The sequence below is a fragment of the Myotis daubentonii genome, chromosome 7 (genome assembly GCF_963259705.1).
Source record: "Myotis daubentonii chromosome 7, mMyoDau2.1, whole genome shotgun sequence".
Taxonomy (NCBI): Eukaryota; Metazoa; Chordata; class Mammalia; order Chiroptera; family Vespertilionidae; genus Myotis; species Myotis daubentonii.
Genome location: NC_081846.1, coordinates 30,398,081 through 30,421,383, shown reverse-complemented (window position 1 = coordinate 30,421,383; position 23,303 = coordinate 30,398,081). Strand labels below are relative to the sequence as shown.

General features: G+C 41.9%; 1 protein-coding gene across 11 annotated transcripts in view; it reads right to left on the bottom strand.

Moving 5' to 3' along the window:
* Nucleotides 1-20,071, bottom strand: part of LOC132238321 (nuclear body protein SP140-like protein) — an 89,674-nt gene extending 69,603 nt beyond the window's left edge. For 5 of the 11 annotated variants that reach the window (XM_059703455.1, XM_059703457.1, XM_059703456.1 and 2 more), the window contains exons 1-12: nt 19,918-20,070; nt 16,582-16,744; nt 15,343-15,511; nt 13,198-13,281; nt 11,827-11,889; nt 9,968-10,117; nt 8,773-8,829; nt 7,716-7,799; nt 5,273-5,326; nt 4,271-4,402; nt 3,221-3,304; nt 567-620 (exon numbers count right to left, since the gene is read on the bottom strand). In XM_059703455.1, coding sequence (XP_059559438.1) covers nt 567-620; nt 3,221-3,304; nt 4,271-4,402; nt 5,273-5,326; nt 7,716-7,799; nt 8,773-8,829; nt 9,968-10,117; nt 11,827-11,889; nt 13,198-13,281; nt 15,343-15,511; nt 16,582-16,744; nt 19,918-19,949 — 1,126 coding nt within the window. In that variant the 5' untranslated portion in view covers nt 19,950-20,070. Of the gene's footprint in view, nt 1-566; nt 621-3,220; nt 3,305-4,270; nt 4,403-5,272; nt 5,327-7,715; nt 7,800-8,772; nt 8,830-9,967; nt 10,118-11,826; nt 11,890-13,197; nt 13,282-15,342; nt 15,512-16,581; nt 16,745-19,495; nt 19,574-19,917 lie in introns of all 11 variants that reach the window. The other 6 variants (XM_059703448.1, XM_059703453.1, XM_059703449.1 and 3 more) reach the window with 6 other exon arrangements.
* Nucleotides 20,072-23,303: the final 3,232 nt, after the last annotated feature.

The following is a 23,303-nucleotide window of genomic DNA, read 5'->3' as shown; positions in this document are numbered from 1 at the left end:
CACCCATGCACCAGGCCTCTATCCTATATAATAAAAGGGTAATATGGAAACTGACCCTAACAGCAGAATGGCTGGGAATGACTGGTCACTATGACACACACTGACCACCAGGGGGCAGATGCTCAATGCAGGAGCATTGTGCTCCCATAGGGGGAGTTCTGCTCAGTCACAAGCCAGGCTGATGGCTGCCAGTACAGCGGTTGTGGTTGGAGTCTCTCCCGCCTCCTCAGCAGCTCTAAGGGTGTCCAACTGCAGCTTAGGCCTGCTTCCTGCTGGCAAGTGGATATCCCCCAAGTGCTGCCGGGCAACCAGAGGGATGTCTGACTGCCAGCTTGGGCCCAATTCCCCATGGAGTGGGCCTAAGCCAGCAGGTGGATATCCTTCACGGAGTTCCAGACTGCAAGAGGGCATAGGCCGAGCTGAGGGACCCCTCTGGGTACACAAATTTTTGTTCCCCCGGCCGCTAGTTTTACTATTTTACTATAATCAGAGAAGCAAAAATGAATCCTTTGTAGAAAATAGTGTTCATTTATACCCATGAAGAGTTCTTATTTGCTTGCTCTTACTTGTTTTGCAAAGTATTTTTCCAGATGTAGGTGATTTTCTAAAATCCATGGACTCTATAAAGTAAAAAAGAGAGAACAGCAGTATTTGTTTGCAGTGCTCTTACAGAGTCTATGACAACTCACACAGCAGATAGTGTCAATGTTGAGATGATCATATTTCTCTTTCGCTCACTTGAACCCAGTTCTGATACTCCCCTGAGCACCATAATGCTGGGCTCCTGCCTGGTGCTCCCATTTATTTTCCCTGTGAATTTGTAAATAACTCTCAAACATTATCATCTCCTACACTACCATGATGAGATAACCTACTTACCCTATCTCCCAGTTAAGGTTTTGTGAAAGCAGTGAAATTTAATTCACAAAAGCATGTGAAAAATCAAATTTAAGTCAATCATTTAAGTATCATTTGGGTTTGAAAGTAGCTGGTCTAAACCATTTATCCCATTAATAATTAATATTAGCACAAAATATACTTTGAAGACATTCGAAAGTTTCTATTAATGACACTATTGTCAACAGTTATTGAAATATTGTGCTCACTCTGTTTTATAGAATATAAACTCTTTAGCATTAACATATGATAGTGTGTAGTAAAAAAACCTATTATTTACTAGTATATTATTGCTACATTTTCAATATATCAATTGATTATGCTCATCCAGTCAAACAACCATTTAGAACAGCGGTTCTTAACCTGTGGGTCGCGACCCCTTTGGCGGTTGAACGACTATTTCACAGGGGTCGCCTAAGGCCATCCTGCATATCAGATATTCACATTATGACTCATAAAAGTAGCAACATTACAGTTATGAAGTAGCAATGAAAATAATTTTATGGTTGGGTCACAACATGAGGAACTATATTTAAAGGGCCAGAAGGTTGAGAACCACTGATTTAGAATGACCCTTGCTTCCTCTTATTTAGCATTAGGATTGATAAAGCTAAATGCTTAAAATGATATCCCCAAAGTAATGAATCAGTGATTATAAAGAACTTCAGAATAAGTTTCATCATGAAAACAGAGCTCCAGATTTAGACTCCGGATATTTGTCCAGAAATACAATCTTATGTGATACAGTTTAGAGTCATGAATAGGTGGCTTCTTGGAACTCTCTTCCTTTATTTGAGTCTAAAGAATCTAGTTTATTGATCACTGGACAAGCAATAAGATCTTTAGATGTCTCAGTGTGTGCCCGCCCAGGAAATTGATGTAGCATGGAATTCCCTAATACAACATGAAAAATCTTGAAAATCCATGTATGCCATGGCCTGCAAGCAGAACACCTGGTTTGCCCCTTTAAGTCACCTGCTGTGTAGGTTAGTGATGCTCCATTCTCTTTCCCCATAGCAGAGACAAATCAATGGCAACAAGGACAAGTGCTCTGTTTGAACCTTACCTTTCTATACTTCTCTCTTTTCTACCTCTTATCCTACTATTGCCATTTCACACTTCCTTCATCTGCTGTTTCTTTGTGGGGAGACCTTGGAAATCTCATGTTGAGTAACTTGTTGGTAGGGAGCCTCTTCTACCCCCTGGTGCCCCTTGAAATAATCTCTGGTGTCTGAGCCATAGCCCTATTTTGGGATCACTTTTCAGAGCATTTTGCCTCCACTGAGCCACAAGTCAAAATTTGCACTCTATATTAATTGAAGGAAACTTGTGTTTTACATTGATAGATATTAAGAACTATTAGAATAAAAATATTATTTAAAATGTTGTCTTATTGTAACATCAAGACTGGGTAACATCTTTATTTGTGTTTTTCTCTTTTTCTAGTGGGTTTAGCTCAAAAACATGTTTCTAATACGTCTGGGAAAGTAGGAAGGGAAAAGCAACCACTTTGTACACTAAAGTGCTGCAGATCTGATGGCCACTCACGCTATACACAGGATTGAGGAAACAACATTTTGATAACTGTTTTGAGTTCCACATTTACAAAGGAAATAACACGAAATCCGGGAAGCTAGTCTTGTCTTTCCCCTTTTCCGTGAGACTCTGTGGAAGATTTGAAACATTTATATGATTTTGTTTTCTCATCTAGAAACAAGAGTAATAATGGCCATCTTGCTCACTCCTCAGATTTGTTGTAAAGGAAAAGGTAAGACACTATTTGCAAAGATCCTTTGTAAAGTCATTCTATATGTCATGACTTGTTGGAGAACTCTCTAAAAAACCACATTTTGGGTTTCAAAACACCTTAACCATTTCTGCTAACACAGGAGAGCTGGAGGAATTGACCCTCAACACTATTCAAACTTTGTGATTAGATGACAATATGACCTTCCAATAAAGAAATATTTAGCATCTCTTCTCTGTAGAAATCACTGTATAAACCCAACACTTTATAGTCACAGAATTAGTTTTAAAATAAACTCACTACTTCGCTAGCCGATTACTACTATATAATCAATAGATAGGTGTATTGGTTGACTTATAGGAACTATGGATCAATAGGCCACATATTTTATAAATATAAATATAATGATTTATTACCTTGCACATCCCAAAAGGTCAGGTAAAATAAACACAGAGAATGGGATTCCAGGATAAACTGGGTCCGTGGTATAGGGTGAACTCAGAATTGATGCCTCAGGAAACAGTGCTTCTTAATTCCGGTTCCTGCACCCCAAGCCTTGAGCTCCCACCTCCTTACCTGGCTCCCTGTTCAATGCTGTGGTGGAAGCTTCAGGGGGTCCATCTCCATCAGTAAATTCTGCAAAGTCCTGACTGTCGATCACTGCACAAAGAAGAAAAAAGCATGCAGTGTCTTGGGTTGGGGCCAGGGAGACCACTCTGTGGAAACCCCTTCATGGGAACAGTAGGAAGACATAGAAGCTAAGTTAACTCGGGTCTCTCTGGTGTGTGGCCGATGTGTGTGACCTTCGGGTTGTTCCAGGCCCTACCCGGAAGCTTGTGAAGTTCATGCACAGAGCGCAGCTTTGCCCAACCTGAAGCACACTTCTATGCCCACCCTCACTATGCCTGCTATCCCCATGCCCATTCTATATCAACTCCCATCTTCACTCTATCTCTTACCTCCACTCTCTGATATCTCCACCCTCATTCTATCTCTTTCTTTGATTGATTCCAAACATATCTAAATATTTATTAAGCTAGATAGAGGGATCAAAGAGAAGTATACCTACATAAAGCCTCTCTTTTAAAAATGGCATCAAATTATATACTGTTAATTTTAATGTATTTATTATTTTTATATTTAAATCAATTTATTGGGATAATATTAGTTCACAGAACTTTATAGGATTCAAGTGTACAACTGAATAAGACATCATTTCTACACTGCATCAATCACCCATCACCCCAAAAGAAGTCTCTTGGTTCGGCTCATTTTTGGCAATTATGCTGATTCCTGACAAAAGTTTCTCTTTTTTCCCCTCCGTCTCTTTGTGTGTGTATGTTTTTCTCATCTCCTTTCATGAATATCTTGATTTTCTGAAAATTTTCTCTACTCCCATACCTTCCTCTCTTTCAATATAGAATCACACACTCCGATATCAACACTTAAATTTACCATTTCTGTTTTTGATATTTTTTCCTGGGGATGTGTTTCTGTTGACCTCGCCATATAAGGCCCTTGTTCCCTCCCCTTTCTACCTCTAACCCAGGCCATCATTGCTGTCTCCAAGGGCCCTGATCACATGTTTGAGACCCTTGTCTGGTACATTCTTTCCGCCAGCCTTACCTATTACATCAGACGCCTGGTTACAGTCAGTCCTTGCTTGGGCTTCACATTCAACTGACTTTTCCTTCTCTACACCCACTGGGTTTACAGAGCAGGAGGTGTTTTGGTTTCCCTGGTGGAGTAGCTCTGCTCCTGGACAGAATTGTAAGAAATGAAGAATTTCATTTGCCTCCCTAAGGGATTAAACACCCTCAAACAATCAACAAGCCCTTCTCCCTGTAATTACATTGCAGGGGAAAACTCCCCCATCTGTTGCTCAACCCTGTCCTTTCTCTGTTCCTCTCTTAAAAACAACAACAAAACATATTTTTATTGATTGAGAGAGAGAGAGAGAGAGAGAGAGAGAGAGAGAGAGAATAGAGATATATAAACATCAATGAGAGAAAACATCATGGATCAGCTGCCTTCTGCACACACCCCTATTGGGCATGGAGCCCGCAACCCTGGCATGTGCCCTGATGGGGAATCAAACCACCGACCCCTGGGTGCATGGGAGGATGCTCAGCCAACTGAGCCACTCTGGCCAAAGTTTCTCTGTTTTCGTTTGCCCCTGTATTATGTACTACATTCAGTTTCTTCTTTTAAATGTAGCTTATGGATTTGTGTTCATGTCTGTAATTGTATTATATTTTAGCTCTGCTTCTTTCCTAAGGTGGTCTTAGTAATCTGGTATTGCAGAGGGTAGATCTCTCAGTTGTATGCTTCCCAGAATGACTTTGTGAAATAAAGTTCCTTTCTCACCCACCCGCCCCCCCTTTCTAAAATTGTTTGGAAAGTTTACTTGATAAAAATATTGAAATTGTATTGTGTTTGAGTGATTGGCCTCTTTAGGTTTATTTGTCACAGCCATTAGCCTAACTAATACAAAAGTTAAAATATGAACTTATATTAACACAAATATTTATTTTGCTATGAATGAAGAAGCAAATATTAGTATGTATCTTTTGTAGTAAACACTATTCAGTTGTCACCATGAAAAGTTCTTATTTGCTTGCTCATAACCTGTTTTGCAAGGTATTTGTCCAGAGGTAGGTGATTTTCTGAAATCCATGGACTCTATAAAGTAAAAGGGAGAGAACTGTATTTGTTTGCAGTGGTCTTACAGAGTCTATGACAACTCACACCGCAGATAGGGTTTGTGATAATGTCAATGTTGAGATGATTATATTCCTCTTCCTCTCACTTGAACCCAGTTCTGGTGCTCCCCTGAGCATCATGCTGGGCTCCTGCCTGTTGTTTCCATTTACTTTCCATGAAGATTTGTAAATGACCCTCAAACATTATCATCTCCAGTTTCTTCCACTATGAATGCTGGGATAACCTTTTTACCCTATCTCTCTGTTAAGGTTTATGTGAAAAATGAACTTTTTCACAAAAGCCCTGTGACAAATCAAAATCTAAGTCAAACATTTAAGTATCAGTTAAGTTTGAAAGTGGTTTTTCTAAATCATTTTTTCCAGAAGTAATTAATGTTAGCACAAATTATACTTTGAAGATATTCTAAGTTTTGTATTAATGACACTATTGTCAACAGTGAAATATTGTGCTCACTCTGCTTATAGAATAAAATCTCTTTGGTATTAATAAATGATAGTGTTTAGTAAAAATTACTGTTATTTACTAGTGTAATATTGCTTCTTTTTCAATATATCAATTGATTGTGCTCATCCAGTCAAACAACCACTTATAATGCCTCTTGCCTCCTCCTATATTCCAATACAACTGAAATAGCTAAATACTTAAAATGGTATCCCAGAAGTAATGAATCAATGCTTATAGAGAACCTCTGAAAAAGATTCATCATGAAAACAGAGCTCTGGATTTAGACTCTGGATATTTGTCCAGAAGTACAATCTTATCTACTACTGTTTATATTTATGAACAGGTGTATTCTTGGTTCTCTCCTCTCTGTTTGATTCTAAGCCTTAGAGTCTAAGGGATGAAGTCCTAAAGAGTAGGATTCTTAGGTGTCTCACTGTGTGACCAGGGAACCAATGCAGCATAGATTTTCTTAATACAACTTAAATTTTTTTAAAAAACCCATGTATACCATGGCCTGCACACAGGTCACCTGGTCTGTCCCTTTATATCACCTGCCTTGTAGGTTAGTGATGCTCTATTTCATGTCCCCATAGAAGAGACAAGACAATCACAAAAGAGCCCCTGTGCTCCGTTTGAACTTTTCCTTCCTACACTTCTCTCTGTTCTACCTCTGACCCTTCTATAGCCATTTCACACTTCCTTCATCTGCTGTTTCTTTGTGGGGGGACCTTGGAAATCTCATGTTGAGAAACTTGTTGGTAGGGAGCCTCTTCTACCCGCTGGTGCCCTTTGATATAATCTCTGGTGTCTGAGCCATAGCCCTATTTTGGGACCATTTTTCAGAGCACTTTGCCTACACTAAGCCTCAAGTCACAATGTACACTCTCTATTAACTGAAGGAAACTTAATGTTTTAAATTCATAGATATTGAGAGCTATTAGAATAAAAGAATTATTTACAATATTGTCTTGTTGTAACATCAAGACTAGGTAACATCTTTATTTGTGTTTTTCTCTTTTCCTAGTGGGTTTACCTCAAAAGATATGTTTCTAATCCTTCTGGGAAAGGAGGAAGGGAAAAGCAATCACCACTTTGTACACTAAAGTGCTGCAAATCTGATTACCACTCACTCTATACACAGGATTGAGGAAACAACATTTTGATTACTGTTTGAGTTCCCGATTTACAAAGGAAATAACACAAAATCCAGGAAGCTAGTCTTGTCTTTCCCTTTCTTCATGAGACTCTGTGGAAGATTTGAAACATTTATATGATTTTGTTTTCTCATCTAGAAACAAGAGTAATAATGGCCATCTTGCTCACTCCTCAAGGCTGTTGTAAAGGAAAAGGTAACACACTATTTGCAAAGATACTTTGAAAAGTCATTCTATATGTCCTGACTTGCTGGAGAACTCTCTAAAAATCAACAGTTTGGGTTTCAAAACACCTTATCCATTTCTGCTAACACAGGAGAGCTAGAGGAATTGACCCTCAACACTATTCAAACTTTCTGATTAGATGACAATATGACCTTCTAATAAAGAAATATTTAGCTTTCTCTTCTCCGTAGAAATCACTGTATAAACCCAACACTTTATAGTCACAGCATTAGTTTTAAAATAAATTCACGACTTCGCTAGCTTATTACTAGTATGTAATCAATAAGTGGGTGCATTGGTTGATTTATAAGACCTATGGATTAATAGGCCACATACCTTAAAATATAAATATAATGATTTATTACCTTGTACCTCCCAAAGGTCAGGTAAAATAAACATAGAGAATGGGATTCCAGGATAAACAGGGTCTGTGGTATAGGATGAACTCAGAATTGATGCCTCAGGAAACAGTGCCTCTTAATTGAGTTTCCTGCACCCCAAGCCTTGAACTCCCACCTCCTCACCTGGCTTCCTTTTCAATGCTGAGGTGGAACCTTTGGGAGGCTCATCTTCATCAGTAAATTCTTCAAAGTCCTGACTGTTGATCACTGCAAATATTAGAAGAAAAAAAAACCCAAGTGTCTTGGGGGTGGGGCCACATAGCCCCCGGTTGAAAACCATTCATGAGTTTACTAGGAAGACCTAGAAGCCAAGTTAACTCAGGTCCCTCTGGTCTGTGCCTGACGTGCGTGACCTGCATGTTGCTCCAGGTCCTACCCAGAAGGTTGTGAAGTTCATGCACAGAGGGCTGCTTTGCCCATCCTGCAGCACTTTTCTAACCCCCCCTCCCACCCCCGCTTGCTCAACCTTCTATCCCCATCCACATTCTACCTCAACTCAGATCTTCACTTTACCTCTTACCTCCATTCTCTATCTATTATCTCCACTCTCAGTCTACCTCTTTCTTTCTTTCTTTGCATCATTTCCAAACATATCTAAATATTTACTAAGCTAGAAAGCTATTTCAGAGAGAAGTCTACATACATAAAGCCAAACTTTAGAAATGGCATCAAATTATATATGTTTAATATTTTTATTTATTTATTATAATTTTAAATTTAATTTATTGGTTTGCACACTGCATCAATTGCACATCTCCCCAAGCAAAGTCTCTTGGTTCAATTCATTTTTGCTACATCTGCCTGTTTCTGGCAAAGGTATCTCTTTATGCCTTTCCTTGTCTTCGTTTGGGTGTGTGTGTTTTTTTCATATCCTTTCATGAATATCTTATCTCTCTGAAATATTCTCTTTTCTTTAACCTTTACTGCAATACCTTCCTTTCTTTGAATATAGAAATATACTCTCTGATATCAATATTTAAAGTTCCCATTTCTGTTTTGGATATTTTTTCCAATTACTAGGGACATTTTTCGGTTGATCTCAAAGTATAAGGCACTTGTTCCTTCCCCTTTCTACCTCTAACCAAGGTCACCAGGACTGTTTCCATGGGCACTGATGACATGTCCCAGACCCTTGCCTAATACTGGGTTTTACATCACACATTCTTTCCGTCAGCCTTACCTATTACGTCAGACGCCTGGTTACAGTCAGTCCTTGCTTGGGCTTCACATTCAACTCCTGAATATAAAAATATGAAGGAAAATATGACTTTTCCTTCTCTATACCCATTGGGTTTACAGAGCAGGAGGTGTTTTGGTTTCCCTGGTGGAGTAGCTCTGCTCCTGGACAAAATTGTAATAAATGAAGAATTTCATTTGCCTTCCCTAAGGGAGTGAGCACCCTCACTACAATCAACAAGCCCTTCTTCCTCTAATTCCATTGCAGAGGAAAGCTCCCCCACTGCTGTCCTTTCCTGCTCCTCAACTCTGTCCTTTCTTTGTGTCTCTTTTTTTTAATGTTTTTATTGATTTTTAGAGAGAGGGGGAGGGAAAGGGATAGAGAAGTAGAAGCATCGATGCAAGAGAAACATAATCGATCAGCTGCCTCCTGCACACACCCCTATTGGGGATCCAACCATCAACCTGGGCATGTGTCCTGACTTGGAATGGAACCGGAGACCTCTTGGTTCCTGGGTGGACACTGAGCCACAATGCCAGGCAATTTGTGCCTCTCTTAATTGTACATGTTTTATTGTCCAGGGGAGAGGCTTATTTTTATCTGAGTGGGTTCCAGGGCCATTTTTATTTTGTGGACACATTTCCTTCTTAATGGTGTCAGGTACATCCCTTTGTGCCTTCTTTGTGGTGATTCTCAAACCAGACAATGCTTGGCCCTCTCTCTCTCTCTCTGCCTGGTTCACCCTCTGCCAGGTCTTCATTCATTGTCCTTTATTCCTTCTCGACATAGTTCTCTTTGTATCTCCCCCTATTTTTTCTATTTATTGCTATTATTGCCCTCTGCATTTTTCTCTCTTCCTACTTCTCTTCTACAGTACTTCACCCTAGACCCATTAGGTAGGTGCCCAGAACACAAGAAGGTCCTGAGAGTAAGATCCTCCATGCATATGGCCCTCCTGGATTTTTTCAGTTTATCCATTCTCTGTTAAGTTTTCTGTTTTCTTCTTTTCTATTTCTGTTTCTTAATTATTCCTGTGAACTGTGAATGCCTTTTCTACATCTAGTTTGTCTTCCTCTACATTTGTCTTTCTAGCATTCAATCATCACCACAATCTTCCCTGTGCCTTAACCCACAATACCAAATCCCTCCACCTGCCAGTTCCCCTCCACACACATCAAACCCAGTCACTCAGTCTTACCTGCTGTCTTAGACTCTTGGGCACGTTGTTCATTTGTTTGTTGGCTTTTTAGTGCATCCTCATTGTCACTGGTTGTATCTGTTTCAGTTGCATTTATCTCTGATGTGTCATGGCAGAGCTCTAAGAGTCCAGGTTCAGGTGGGGCTGTATCTAGACAGGAAAATACAAAGCTCTCTAAGCTTTTGGATTGGAGGGAATTTAATCCAGGGGATTAGTTATACAGCTGATGGTAGAGCTGACAATTCCAAATGCAGGATTTGGTAACCCAAAGAATAGTCAACAGGAAGCTATGGGAGGGATCTAGGGTCAGCTCATGTGTTAATGACACTGGATAGGTGGAAGCTGAACCATGGCTGGACTGGTTGGTGGGAGGTAGAGTCATGGGAGATGTGGCCAATGCCAGAATTACTGCCCAAGACTGGGATGGGGAAATACCATGCTTCTCTCTTGCTCTCCCGCCCCTCCTCTCTCTTGCTGGTACCACCTAGGTTAGGAGCTCAGCATTAAGCAGTAGCAAGGGAGATGACAAACAAGTACACAGAGTCTGTGGCCAGAGATAGAGGGCAGAGCAGAGCAGGTACCCATAAGGAATGAATCCCTGAGTAAACCACCCAGGACCAGCATACCTCCTTTTCCATGGTGAACCTCCCCTGCCCATTTTTTATTCCATCAACTCACCCTACTCTGTTTCCATCAACCTCAATAGAGCATGAAAAGATAAATATTTTTTTTTCAGAGCAGCTTAGATTTTTTTCATTTAGTGCTATTTTTCTAAGCAAAATAATTTATGTAAAGATGATTTCAATAGTCATTCCCATAATTAATATAGAACCTGGGCCCTGGTGCATGTTTTGTGCCACATCTACAGTTCCTTGGAACCTCCTCTTGGGGAAGGGGCCTGAGGCATAGCTTTTCCCTTACCTGTGCTGGTCACAGTCAACTGTCCCAGCTGAGACAGACACTTAACACATTTATTGGTGGTTTGTTGTGCATCATTAGAGTTATAATATCATTTTCTCCTTCCCCCAAACCTAATACCTGTGCGCACACACACTGAATCCCTTCTCTGCTCATTATTCATCATTATTCCTTCCTTTCACACCTCCCCATACCCACCAGCTACCCTTGTAAGTGAACTGCTAAGAATATGGATTGATGCATATTTTATATTCTTAAATATTAACTTTTTTTCCCTAAATGTTAATAGCCAAAACTATAGTGGTGCTTTCAAAACATGCTAAAGGGTTGTTGTTTTTTTCTTTTATAAAAATGTATTACTAATTTAGAACATCCTTTCTTAAATAACACATCCCAGTGCCAGCTACATGATAATGACTTCTATGGTGTTTTTAGAGCAGCTTCAGGCCTGTTGTCCCAGAGATAATGGAAGAGGGTTTGCTCAGGAGGCACATAGCATCCATGGTCCTGTGTGAGGGACTCAACAGGTGAGAGATCCTGGCCTAGGGGGAGCACACTCATCACCACTACCCAACCACCCTCATGGCAGTGTTGGCCATCACTGAACGTAATGTCAAAGCCAGGCTGCAGCCAGATGCAAGCAAGACAGAGACAGGAATCTGTGAAGCCAGGTGCATGAGCATTACGTCCAGGCCTAGGCTGTCAGAAGCTGGAAGCCAGTGCATTTCAGGAGTATGGAAGGAGCGACCCTCTCAGGCAACCAGAAAAAATGAAAACTCTGTTATCTAAGTCCTTGGAGAAATTGCCAATGCAAAGACTGACTATTCTGGGCAATTAGTACTAAAAAGAAGCATCCCCCTTGCTCTCCCCTCCCGCACCATAGCACCTGCCAGATGAGACAAGAACAACAAAGGGTCGCAGAACAGTCAACAGGAACAGACCATTGTAATTCCAGGCATCTGGGCCTAACCACATCAGTCTTTGATATGAACTACCACCAGTTCCTGGGGGAAGAAATGAAAAGTTTATTTCATTAATTAAAATATGGGCTATGCCATTCTCCCCTAATCCAATTTAGTCTTTATAAAGTTGGAGTGCAAGATCCCTTCCCCCAGGTATCAATACAGAGCCCATCTGGTCCTGGAGGATCCCACCCAACTCTTGCCATCAGCTGCCCTCTGTCCTTAGCCAGGCCATCTCACTGAGATAATCCACAAGCCTCTCAGTAACCAGCAATGGCTTTACTTGTCACCCACGGCCATACAGAATCTGTTTCTGTTACCAGGTATACTCCTGATTGGTAGACTTATCTGACTTCCTACAAAGTCATGTCTCCTTGTCCAAGCCTCCTTCACACCACACCCTCCATATACATGTCTGTTTCTCTGTCTTGTTGGCCTTTTTATGAGATTCAATGTCTACTTCTCCTATGTTTTCTCTAGCTCCTGATATTCTTCTTTCTGTATCTTTCTCTCTGCACGTTTCCCTTCTTTTGACTCATAATTCTGTCTTTTTCATGAGCTTATCTGGATGTGTATAGGGTTAAGCACACAAGTTCTAGGTTCAGAAAGCCTGGATTCATCTTACTTCTTTGACCCCAGGCCCACTACATACAGGGCCTCTGAGATTTCAGTCCCCTTTTCTACAAATGAACAGAGGTTGATAATTCTCTCCAAGGGCAGCTGTGAGCACTAAGCCCACAACTGCCAGAGTAAATGGTCTATAAGTGAGCTCTTAGTAATATGGTTGTTGTTATTGTGTCCTTTAACCCTTTCTCCTATCTTTCATTTACCCTCCTTTTGTCTCTCAAAATACCCACATCCCCTCGTGCACATCTTACCACTTCCTCTCTTCCCTCCCTATATGACTGCCCATCTCCTTGACTATTTCTGCTCTTGAACAGCATCTCCCACATTTAAATCAGTCCCTTCTTCTACCATCATCCAGAATATCTCCTCTGATGTTGGCCTTGGGCCCATATTTCTTAGCCCTTCACAGCTCCACACTCATCTTCTCCTGCAGGGTCTTTCTAAATCAGTTACCTCCAGGTCAGCATCGTCTTTTAATCTGATTTTCTGACACACTGGGTTCCCATTCCTCTGTCTTGGTTATTGGGCCCAGGATCTCTTGTCAGAGCTCCTCCTCCAGGATCAGCCCCTGGTCAGACTCTAATACAAACAGCTCCCCCTGCCTTCTCTATGCTCTTGAACAGGTCTTCCCTGATTCCCAAAGTCCACTCAAGACTCAGGCCCACTTCCCATTCTCCTTTCGTCTTAGCAGAAGAGAATCAGTTTCTATCTGTTTGTAACTACCTTGTTCCAGGCTTAGTTGGTCATTAGGCCTCTCCTCATTTTTTTCTCCATCAATTTTTAGGAGGAATTCTATGTCTGGTATGGCTGAAGAGAGGGCAAGAAAAGAAGATAATTAGAGATCTTTATGGAACAAGAGTCATCTGAAATTACACAGTTAGGAATTTCCAGCCCTTGGGTCACTCAGTACTCAGTGGGTCCCCATCCTGTTGGTAATGTTTCCTCTTCATTCCTGGGACAGAATGAAGAGGAAACATTCAGTGGCCCTTATGCTTCCCACACAGAAAGGAGCCACTTGAATTTGAAGATAAAAGAGTTGTGGCAGCATCATGAGCTTGTTACTCATGTAAAAAATGTCAGCTGGCCAGGAAACCATATACCAAAATAAATAATGTACTACTTATTTTGAAATGTGTTTACTTAACTGTTTTAACAGTAAAGAAAAAGAGAGGGCTTCCCTTGTGAGGAAAACAAAGAGGTTTATGTGTATAAAAGAGGATAAAATTCCAAATCTTGGAAAATGTGGCTGGACAAGAGAAGGTTTTGGTTTAACTCAGTCATGGAGGATAAGTGCTTCCCAAAGAGACAAATCAGAGGACATGGGAGCCAATTAGAAAGATTTCCCAGGGGCACCCAGATCCCAGGACAAAGGAAAGGCACTCTTTGAAGATGAAAGCAGGGTTTGAATATTATGGCACAAGCAGACATCGCAAGATACGTGGAGCAGGGATCTTGGAAGGTTACCAAAAAAAGGAGAACACAGCACCAGCCTTGGGCCCCTGCATGTAGGTAGCTCAACAAACATATGGAGGAAGGTAATACACCTGTAATCCTTGGTGCAAGTCTCTGGAGGCACCAGGGGAAGAGATGGAGGGAAGCAGTTAGACAATATGCCTAAGGGCTGATGGCAGGGGTACCTCCTGGGGCAATAATCCTGTACTTATTAACCTTATAAACCTGTACTCTCTCTTTACTGTGTGGTAAATAACATCAAATTACTTAATTTTTGAAGCCAGACCTTCTAAAATCTTCTTTTATACTTATCCCATTTGAATAAACTCCCACAATCTGCTTCTCACTCTGAGATTAATCTAATTTGTCCTTGTTCTGCAGACACATGGACTCTTTAACACTCTATGCTTGCTCCCATGGCACTACATTCCTCAGTTCATATCATTTTTTTTTTCTTTTCGATTCTCCAGAGTTACTTGGAGATCTTTTTGAGACCAAAAGTATATAGAATAAAAAATTTTTCTAGGCAAGTCAAACAAAAATTATTGGAGGACATCTTTACTCAGAACCAATAAAAAATATGAAATCATGCCTTCTCAGGGAAAAAGTAGAGAATCAAATCAGTAATAAAACCATCTCTGGCAGAGTAATTGGTTTTTTTATTATTTGATTGTTGATCACACCTCTTGTAGAGAATCAGTTAATAAGACCATTTCTACTTCCTGAAGAGCAAATTTGACCTTGCTCACTACTCTGGAAACCTGATGTAGGTGGCCTTTCTTCTGTGTTAATAGGCCAACACTGAGCTTAGAGTTAAAAATGACCAGTGACTGCAGGTAGGTAAATTTCATGTGGCCTGGGAGAGACTAGATATTAACTATAATCCATTTTTTGTCTTCCTTTCACTTGGTGACTGTTGTAACTCAACTGTTCCTTGAGCCATCTCTAAAAGTTATGACCACAGAGTTGTTCCATGAGATATTGACACCCCTGTACATGCTGTAGCTAAATCAGGGTGGATCCAGCACCCATATCTAAGCCATCACTTGAGGCAGGTTGTATTCAACTTTGTGGACTGCTGTGTGGAACTTTGCAAATGGTCCCATAGAAGAGGAGCAACTGATGCTGCCCTTTGGGGATGTTGTGTTTCTCGTCATGTGTTCTTCTAAGTAAATCTGATGTCCCTATGGCTCAGGTAGTCATGTGACTCTAAATGCCTAGTTAAGCAGATTTGCTGCTGGGTGTTTGTATTCTAGCCATTATATCATAAACTTTGAGAGGCTCATTATATGTCTTTTCTTAACTGCTACATCCACACTGCCAAGCACCTTGTGTGACATATGGTAGACACTCAATGCATACCTGTGGGAATAAATTGGCCCTGGACACAAAAAGGTAGGTAATAAACTGAATTACCTTTGTAGAATATTTTATAAATGCGAAATAAATCAGGGTAATTCTTCATGATGGTCTTGCTGAACAGTAATCCCAGAAGAGACATGTCAAATTTCTTCTCCAGTTCACTGAGAACATTATATATGACTAGATGTACAGAACACCATTTTTTAAAAGATTCTTGAGAATCCTTAAAAATAGTGAATGGAGAAAACATAAATACAGATTTCCAACTTACAGAAAAGCCCTAGAATGTGATTTTATTGTTAATACATAATAATTTCCCAACATAGGTATCTTCTCACATACAGGTTTAGAATTTATATTTGTGTGGCTACTAAGTGGAACAACTAAATCCTTCCTCCTACAAAACACCCATTTGTGAATCTGAGCTCCTCACCCTTGTTTACATGAGATGGAATAAGGCGTCATTAAGAAGAACAAAAATAGTTTCAAGTGAAGTAATATGTAGCCCTTTCAGGGCCTGGCTAAATGTTTTAGGAATAGACTTAGTGGGTGATGAGCTGCTATTCTATTGACTGGACAACCCTTGTGCCTTCCCCAGGACTGACTTGGCCTGGAAGCTCCTGTGAGCTTTGCCATAGAGAAAGCCTATGCATAGGGAAAGTGAAGAGTTGCATCTCTATATCTCCACCTACGTCTTTCGCTAAAATTAACCTAAATTCTAAGACTCCAGAAATACCAAAAGAAAAGGGGAAAAAACAAAAAGGAAACTTAAAACTGTTGTTGAAAGAATAGCAAGCATCTACTTTCAAATTTGCCCCACGTTAATTCTCTGTGAATCTTAATTTTCTTTGTATTAAGTATTTCAATTGATGTTCACTGAAATGAAATGTTATGTCAATTATTATTTAATTAAATGAAATCATTCAACTTATTCACCCATTCATTAAAATTATGTTTAACTTCTAGTTTATATTATACTGTATATATAATCTCTAGAATGCATTGTACACCCACTTCAGATCCAGCCTATCTAAAGTGCTATTCACCCAGCTCCAAGGGGGCACCACAGAGCCCATTCCTTTAGTCAGAATCAGGACTATCTCCAGTAATGACTGCTTCTCTTCTCTCCTTTGGACCTTATAGGAACACTTAATAGCAGTGCTTGGGAAGGTCTCCACTCATAGGCGACTCCTCAGTTGCCCAGTTATGCTCTGACGTTTAATTCCAGGCTATCAAAGTATAACTTAGTTTGGGGTTGTTTCATCAGATTGAGACATAATAAACCTCACTTACTTCATACATTTCATTGGTGATGAATTCATGGTCACGGAGAAGTTCGAGGAAAGGAAATGTTGTTCTTATTGCATCTGAAATCTCCACCTTATATTTTTTGAAGTATTTGAGTGCAATGTCATTAATACTTTTGTTTTCTATGTCCTCATCTTCTGCAGACATCCTAGGGAGAAGGGATACATGATAAAATGGCCATCAAGGTTTCAATTTGCTGTAACATTTTATATATGAAGGAAAGAAAGACTGTGAAGAACCAACATAATTAAAATAAGTGGTCCTGAGTAAAGATTAGAACAAATAGAATGGAAGCAATAGACAAAACTGTAGTAAAATGAAGCATGGCAGATTAGAAAGACATAGTAGTTTTGTAAAATGCAAGCCTGTCATGATCAAAGCCATTGTAAAGTGATTTTGTACCAAACATATTGCAATTTTTTATCAAAATGCTTTAATTAGTACAAAAGTGAGATGGACTAAACAGGTCATCCACAGAGGAATAAGAAACAATGGTATAACAATAAAATGTAAGCTTAAAAATGTATCTTAATTAACAACTAAGAGAAAATAAATTTCAAAAAGATAAAAACATGGTGCTCCCTCCCTGATCGACATCAGTTTAGAGGAATAGCATTCTAAATTTTAAAACTAGTTCATAAATGATAAGAAGTGGTTTAATAATTATATGATAAAGCATAAACGGGAATTTCACATGAATATCAATAATTTTTCCTGGAATTTCTGCTTTATGTTAATATATATCTGTCTGTGCTATTATTGTATAAAATGAATCTTTTTAGACATCTTAATTTCAAAAGTGGCTGCTGTTTCCTGTGAAAGTAATTGTAAACCTGAGTCTGTAATTCTATTCTTAGTTGAATAGTTTATTTCCTTGGTAATAATGTTTTGTTTTTTAAGTATATTTTTTATTGATTTCAAAGAGGAAGAGAGAGGGAGAGAGAAACAGGAACATCAATGATGAGTGAGAATCATTAATTGGCTGCCTCCTGCATGCCCTCCTACTGGGGATTGAGCCTGAAACCCAGGCGTGTGCCCTGCATGGGAATTGAACCTTGACCTTCTGATTCATAGGTGAATGCACAACCACTGAGCCACGTCGGCTGGGCTAACAATAATGTTTTAATAGGCATTTTGTATTCTTAAATCATGAAGACTCATAAGCTTCCTTTTTGGAACCAGAAGAAAATTGGGCTCTTTCCAGTACCCAATATGCATCAGGGAATAATAATGTCACATTATTTTGTCAAATTCTATAAAACAACAATTTCTTGTTTAATGATAGGAGAGAAATCATTTGTGTTCCTCTCTTATTAAAATGCCACTAAAGTTATACTTAAAAAATTGGCTTCACAATGACAAATAGAATGGCAGGGGGCAATGAATAAATGAGAGATTTCAACAAAAAATGGTCAGAGGAGCATAATTGTTACTGAAAGTAAAGGTTGCTCCCTGCAGTCATGAAGGCAACCAGTTTGCCCTGTGGAATCTTGAAGGTGGTGGAGTAAAAGGGACACATGTTGCTTAACACTGATGTGCCATTTGAAAAATGAAGAATGGGGAAATGTCCCCTTCATCCCTCAACTTGCACCCTGACCACCTGGAGCCAAGCAACCTCTCTGTTGCAAACATTGCTCTTCTTTTTATCATCATACTTTCCTGTCACTTATGACTACATTTCATAAGTGGAATAATACATCATGTATGCTTATATGTCTGAGTTCTTTTGCTCATCATTCATGTTGTTGGGTGACTGGAAGTTTGTTCCTCTTATTGTTCAGTGGTATTTCATTGTGGAATCTAATGAACAACATAAACTGATTAACACAAAATAGACCCAGAGACATAGAAACATCAAACAGAATATCAAATCTCAGAGGGAAGGCAGGGGAGGTTGGAGGGGGAAGGGGAGGGGGCAGAGAACAACCAGTGAACTCATATGCATATATGAATAACCCATAGTCACAGACAACAGGGTGGTGAAGGCTTGGGGTGTGTGTGGGAGAGGGCAATGGGGGGAAAAAGGAACATATGTAATACTTTCAACAATAAATATTTATTTTTAAAAATTAAAATAAATAAACAAAAGCAGAAAGAGTATTTAGTTATATCCATAAATTAATTCAAAAGAAAATTGGAAATACCTAGCAGCAATTTTTAGAAAAATTATATGAAATAGATGGAAGCTGACCCGATATAAAATCTCCCAAAATCACAAACACAACAGTAACCACTAAAATGATGAGGCCATTCATATAAAAAAACAGTAATGCCTACCATTACCACAATTTACATATATATAATATATACATATTTATATGTTTTAGATAATGTACTAGGATAAGAAAATAAATGTATTGATATAAATAATAAAATAAGATACAATATTATATGATACTAGAGGCCCAGTACACGAAATTCGTGCACAGTGTGTGTGTGTGGGGGGGGGGGGTATCCCTCAACCCTGCCTGCATCCTCTCCAATCTGGGACCCCACGGGGGATGTCCAACTGCCAGTTTAAACTGGCAGTCAGCCATCCCTCTCACAATCCGGGACTGCTGGCTCCTAACTGCTTGCCTGCCTGCCTGCCTGCCTGCCTGCCTGATTACCCCTAACCGCTTCTGCCTGCCAGCCTGATCGCCCCCTAACTGTTCCCCTGCCAGCCTGATAGCTCCCAACTGCCCTCCCCTGATGGCCTGGTCACCCCCAACTGCCCTCCCCTGCTGGTCATCTTAAGATGGCCATAGGGGGCCTGAGGGAAATGAGAGGGTTCAAAGGCCATAAGAAAATAACAAATCACTGCCTCAAAGCATCAGAAACGACAGCCTAGTCCAGATGGCCCACAGCTGAGCAGGAGCTGTAAGACAAGAGTCCTGTGAGTTGTGGCAGCTACACTTACACCAGCAGCTGTCCCTCGGCAGTTTAAAGATCCAATTCCTTCACTTCATTACATTTCATTACATTCCATGTCAGCGTCCTTGTAAAATAGGATGAATGTCAAGGTTTAGACCAGCCGTGGGCAAACTACAGCCCGCGGGCCGGATCCGGCCCGTTTGAAATGAATAAAACTAAAAAAAAAAAAAAAAAAAAAAAAAAAGACTGCACCCTTTTATGTAATGATGTTTACTTTGAATTTATATTAGTTCACACAAACACTCCATCCATGCTTTTGTTCCGGCCCTCCGGTCCAGTTTAAGAACCCATTGTGGCCCTCGAGTCAAAAAGTTTGCCCACTCCTGGTTTAGAGGAATGTTTAATAACACACACTAAAACAGCAGCACAGCCAGACAGAAAGTTAAAGGAAGGGAGAGAGAGACTGACCTGGTGCTGAGTTCGCTGCCCCTACTGGCCATCGTCCTGCCCTGGGCACTGCCTGGACCGCTAATCCTTCCAGTCTCCCCAGCCTGGGTCCACTGTGGCTGCTGATCCCTGGGCAGGAAGTGAGTGAACTCACCCAGGGAGGGCTCCACCCAAACGGGGAAATGAGAGTGAAAGTAACTTTTTGAGTGTTTTCAGACACTGTCTCCCTCCTCCTACAGCCTAGGGGGGTGGGGGGGATGGGGAGGGGTGGTTTCCTCAGCCATCAGGACATGTGGCAGGAGTGAAGGACAAGGAGGGACAGGAGGGACCTGGAGGCCAGGGGAGGAGGACCCCAGGGGAGGAGCAGGACCAACCCCCAGGAGTCCCCTTGCTTGTGCAAAAACATGAAAAACACCTGTAAATCCCACTGTCCTCACCTGTTGCAACTTTCTAAGAGGGTGCAGAGACCTAACTCTTTAGGTCTCAATGTTCAGAAACAGGACTGGAGAAGCAACATTCTTGAGAGCGATGGTATCCACATTTGTTCCCCTGAGCCCGACTTCCCGACTTCTTCTGGCTATAAATAAGGGTTCTCGCCCTGTTTCATTTAACACACAGAGGAAGGTTCTGCCCTCTCTCCATGTGTTTTTTCTTTTCTCCCAAAGGAGCAAACATCAAATCTGGACAGATTGCATACACTGATGAGAAAAATATTTTTAACAAGAGCACAGAGTCTCAGTGTGACCCAAGTTCTGTACACAGGGGGGATCTCTCTCTCCCTGCCCTGCCTCCTCTCTCACTTGGCCGGAAGAGGAACTGGTAAGCTGAGCCTTTGCTGAGCACAGCTGTCTTCTGTTCCCGACCTCCATGATGCTTGGGGCCCTGACAGAATTTGACACCAACAACATCAGCATTTTCTAGTGTCCCTTCTCTCCTCTGTCCCTAGGCAGCAGGCTGACTAGGCTTGTGTGTTGGCATAAATGTGCCAGCTTTTCGTGGGTTTGCTTAGACTCACCAGCATCACCACATAAACTGGGGACTGATCGCAGCCGACTGGCTCGGGATTCCAGAGGGGCCGGCCTCCTGGGTGGATACCCCGCACTGAGGCTGCCCTGGCCAAGGGAAGGACACATTCCTGTGGAGCCAGAGAGAGCCAGGCAGCACCCCACTCTGCGAACAGCGGTGGTTTCTGTGGGAACTGGAGGCCTCTGTGGAGAAAGCAAAGATTTTTGTCCAGAAAACAATGTCAGACACACCCGGTTAGGAATGCGATGAGACCATCTTCAGAAGCAGGTTGAAGCCCTGACAATCTGCTGGGCTGATATGGAGGGAAAAAGGGAGGGCCTGGGGCATTGTCCAGGGTAACAAGGGGCACTGACAACAGAGACCATTTCTGTTGTCAGGAAGTACCTGAGCTAGGGGCCTGGAGACCTGGAGAGCAGGAGAAGCAGCGACTGAAAAGGGACAGGGGGTGGAGAAAACACCCAGGGGATGGGCTTACTTAGCTTCACCAGGAGCAGCTTTCATTCAGATGTCACTAGTGGGCTGAGTCTCCAGCCTGGGAGACCCTCTGGGGACAGGGTTTGTCACTGAGAGGAGGCAGTGTCCCGGACCTGAGAATTTAGGGGCAGGAGGAAGCGACAGCAATAGCAGCAGCAGCAGCAGCCACTGGGCCAGGATGAAGAGCTGGCACCTCTGCGGATGCAGAAATGGAGAGGAGGGGCACCTGGGACTCAAGTGGGAGCACTCAGGCCCCACACCGATGTCCCCTTCTGGGAGGGGGCCCATCAGTCAGCAGGACTCCTGGTCCCCCCTGCCCTCCCTTCTTCCTGGGGAGTCTCTGAGGCTGGGAGTTCTGTGAAGGTGAGTCTGCTCCTTGGTGGGTCTCCCTGGGCTCATCCTGCTGGAGGGGCCAGGGCTCTGTGCTCCTCTGAGCTCCAGTGCACAGGGACAGTGGTCTGGGTGTGGGGAATGTGTGTGATTAATATATGTGAGCAGCCTGGGGACCTGAGGCTAAGCCCCATTCTGGGGTTCAGACTTAGGAATTCTATTTTGGCACCATCTAAACCATGTCCCCTAATCCCGCTTTTATCAGGAAGAAAGCTAATTTTTGTAAAAATATATTTTTATTGATTTTAGAGAGGAAGGGAGAGATAGAAACATCAATGATGAGAGAGAATCATTGATTGGCTGTCTCCTGCACCCCCCCCTCCTGGGGATGGAGCCTGCAACCCGGGCAGTGCCCTGACTGGAAACCAAACCAGGGACCTCTTGGTTCCTTGGTCAACGCTCAACCACTGAGCCAGGCTGGCCAGGTAAGAAAACTGATATTTTTTAACCCCATCTCTGTCTCACTTTTTGCCTGTCAGTTGGTTTGGAACTCAAGTAAAGGAAACTTGGGGAGAGTTTACACACAGAATTTGTGGTTCTTCCCGTGATTTTCTTCTTCCTGAAATTTCCCTCCCCAAAAAGTCTGGGAACCCTTGCCTTCTTCCCTGGCTCAGGTGACCAGGAAGAAAGTGGACTTTCTTACCAAATTTTTACCATCTCATGCAAGCCTGTGGCGGCTCACCCAGCTGGGTGATAATAAACAAGAAATACCTTGTACTGGCTGCTTCTGAGATGGGACTTCCCTCCGCAGTGGGCTGCCTTTGTTCATGGTCCAGAAGCCTCAGCCAGCTGTTCTCTGAATATTATCCTCACAGGGATGTCTACCCACCCAGTTTACACAGAGGGAACAGGAGAATCCCTGGCCCCTCCGCCCAGACAGAAGGCACTTCTCTCCAGCAAAGCAGAGCAGGGCATGTGCTGATGCCCAGAGAAGCCACTCTGGGAGGTTCAGGCTAAGGGGTGGTTACCCAGAGCCCCTGGACCTTGGGAGCTCCAGGTCCTCCTGCAGCCACACTGTCCCAGATAAGACCACAGCTGAGCTCCCTAGCATCATAGGAAGCAGCTGATATCTGAGTCCAGGTAAATGGGACTGAGCAAATGACAGGCTTAGTAACCTTCCTTGCCCTAGGCCATCTAGTGGACTGGGGTGGAAACCCTACCTACTAGCATGATGACCAACTCAGTCTTTATCTCCATAGCACAGGACAACAGGACCACAGTTCTATTAAGGAATCCCCAGGCTCTGTGGTCCCTCTGACTGGCCTGAGACTGCCCCATCCTTCCTGTTAGGCTTCTAGGTTCACCTCTGAGGGTCCTCTAGATAGGTTCCGTCGATCAGGCATGTTTTCCTTGGCCATCCAACCTCCTCCCCTTCCCTAACAGCACCCAGTTTTCTTTTAGCAGATGACTTCTTCCTGTGGTGTGCACCAGTGGAGGGGCTGTTCATCATGATATTGGCCCTTGAGCCAGCCAGGGCAGCCAGGCTCTCTTTGAGGAGATGGACTTTGATAAAGTTC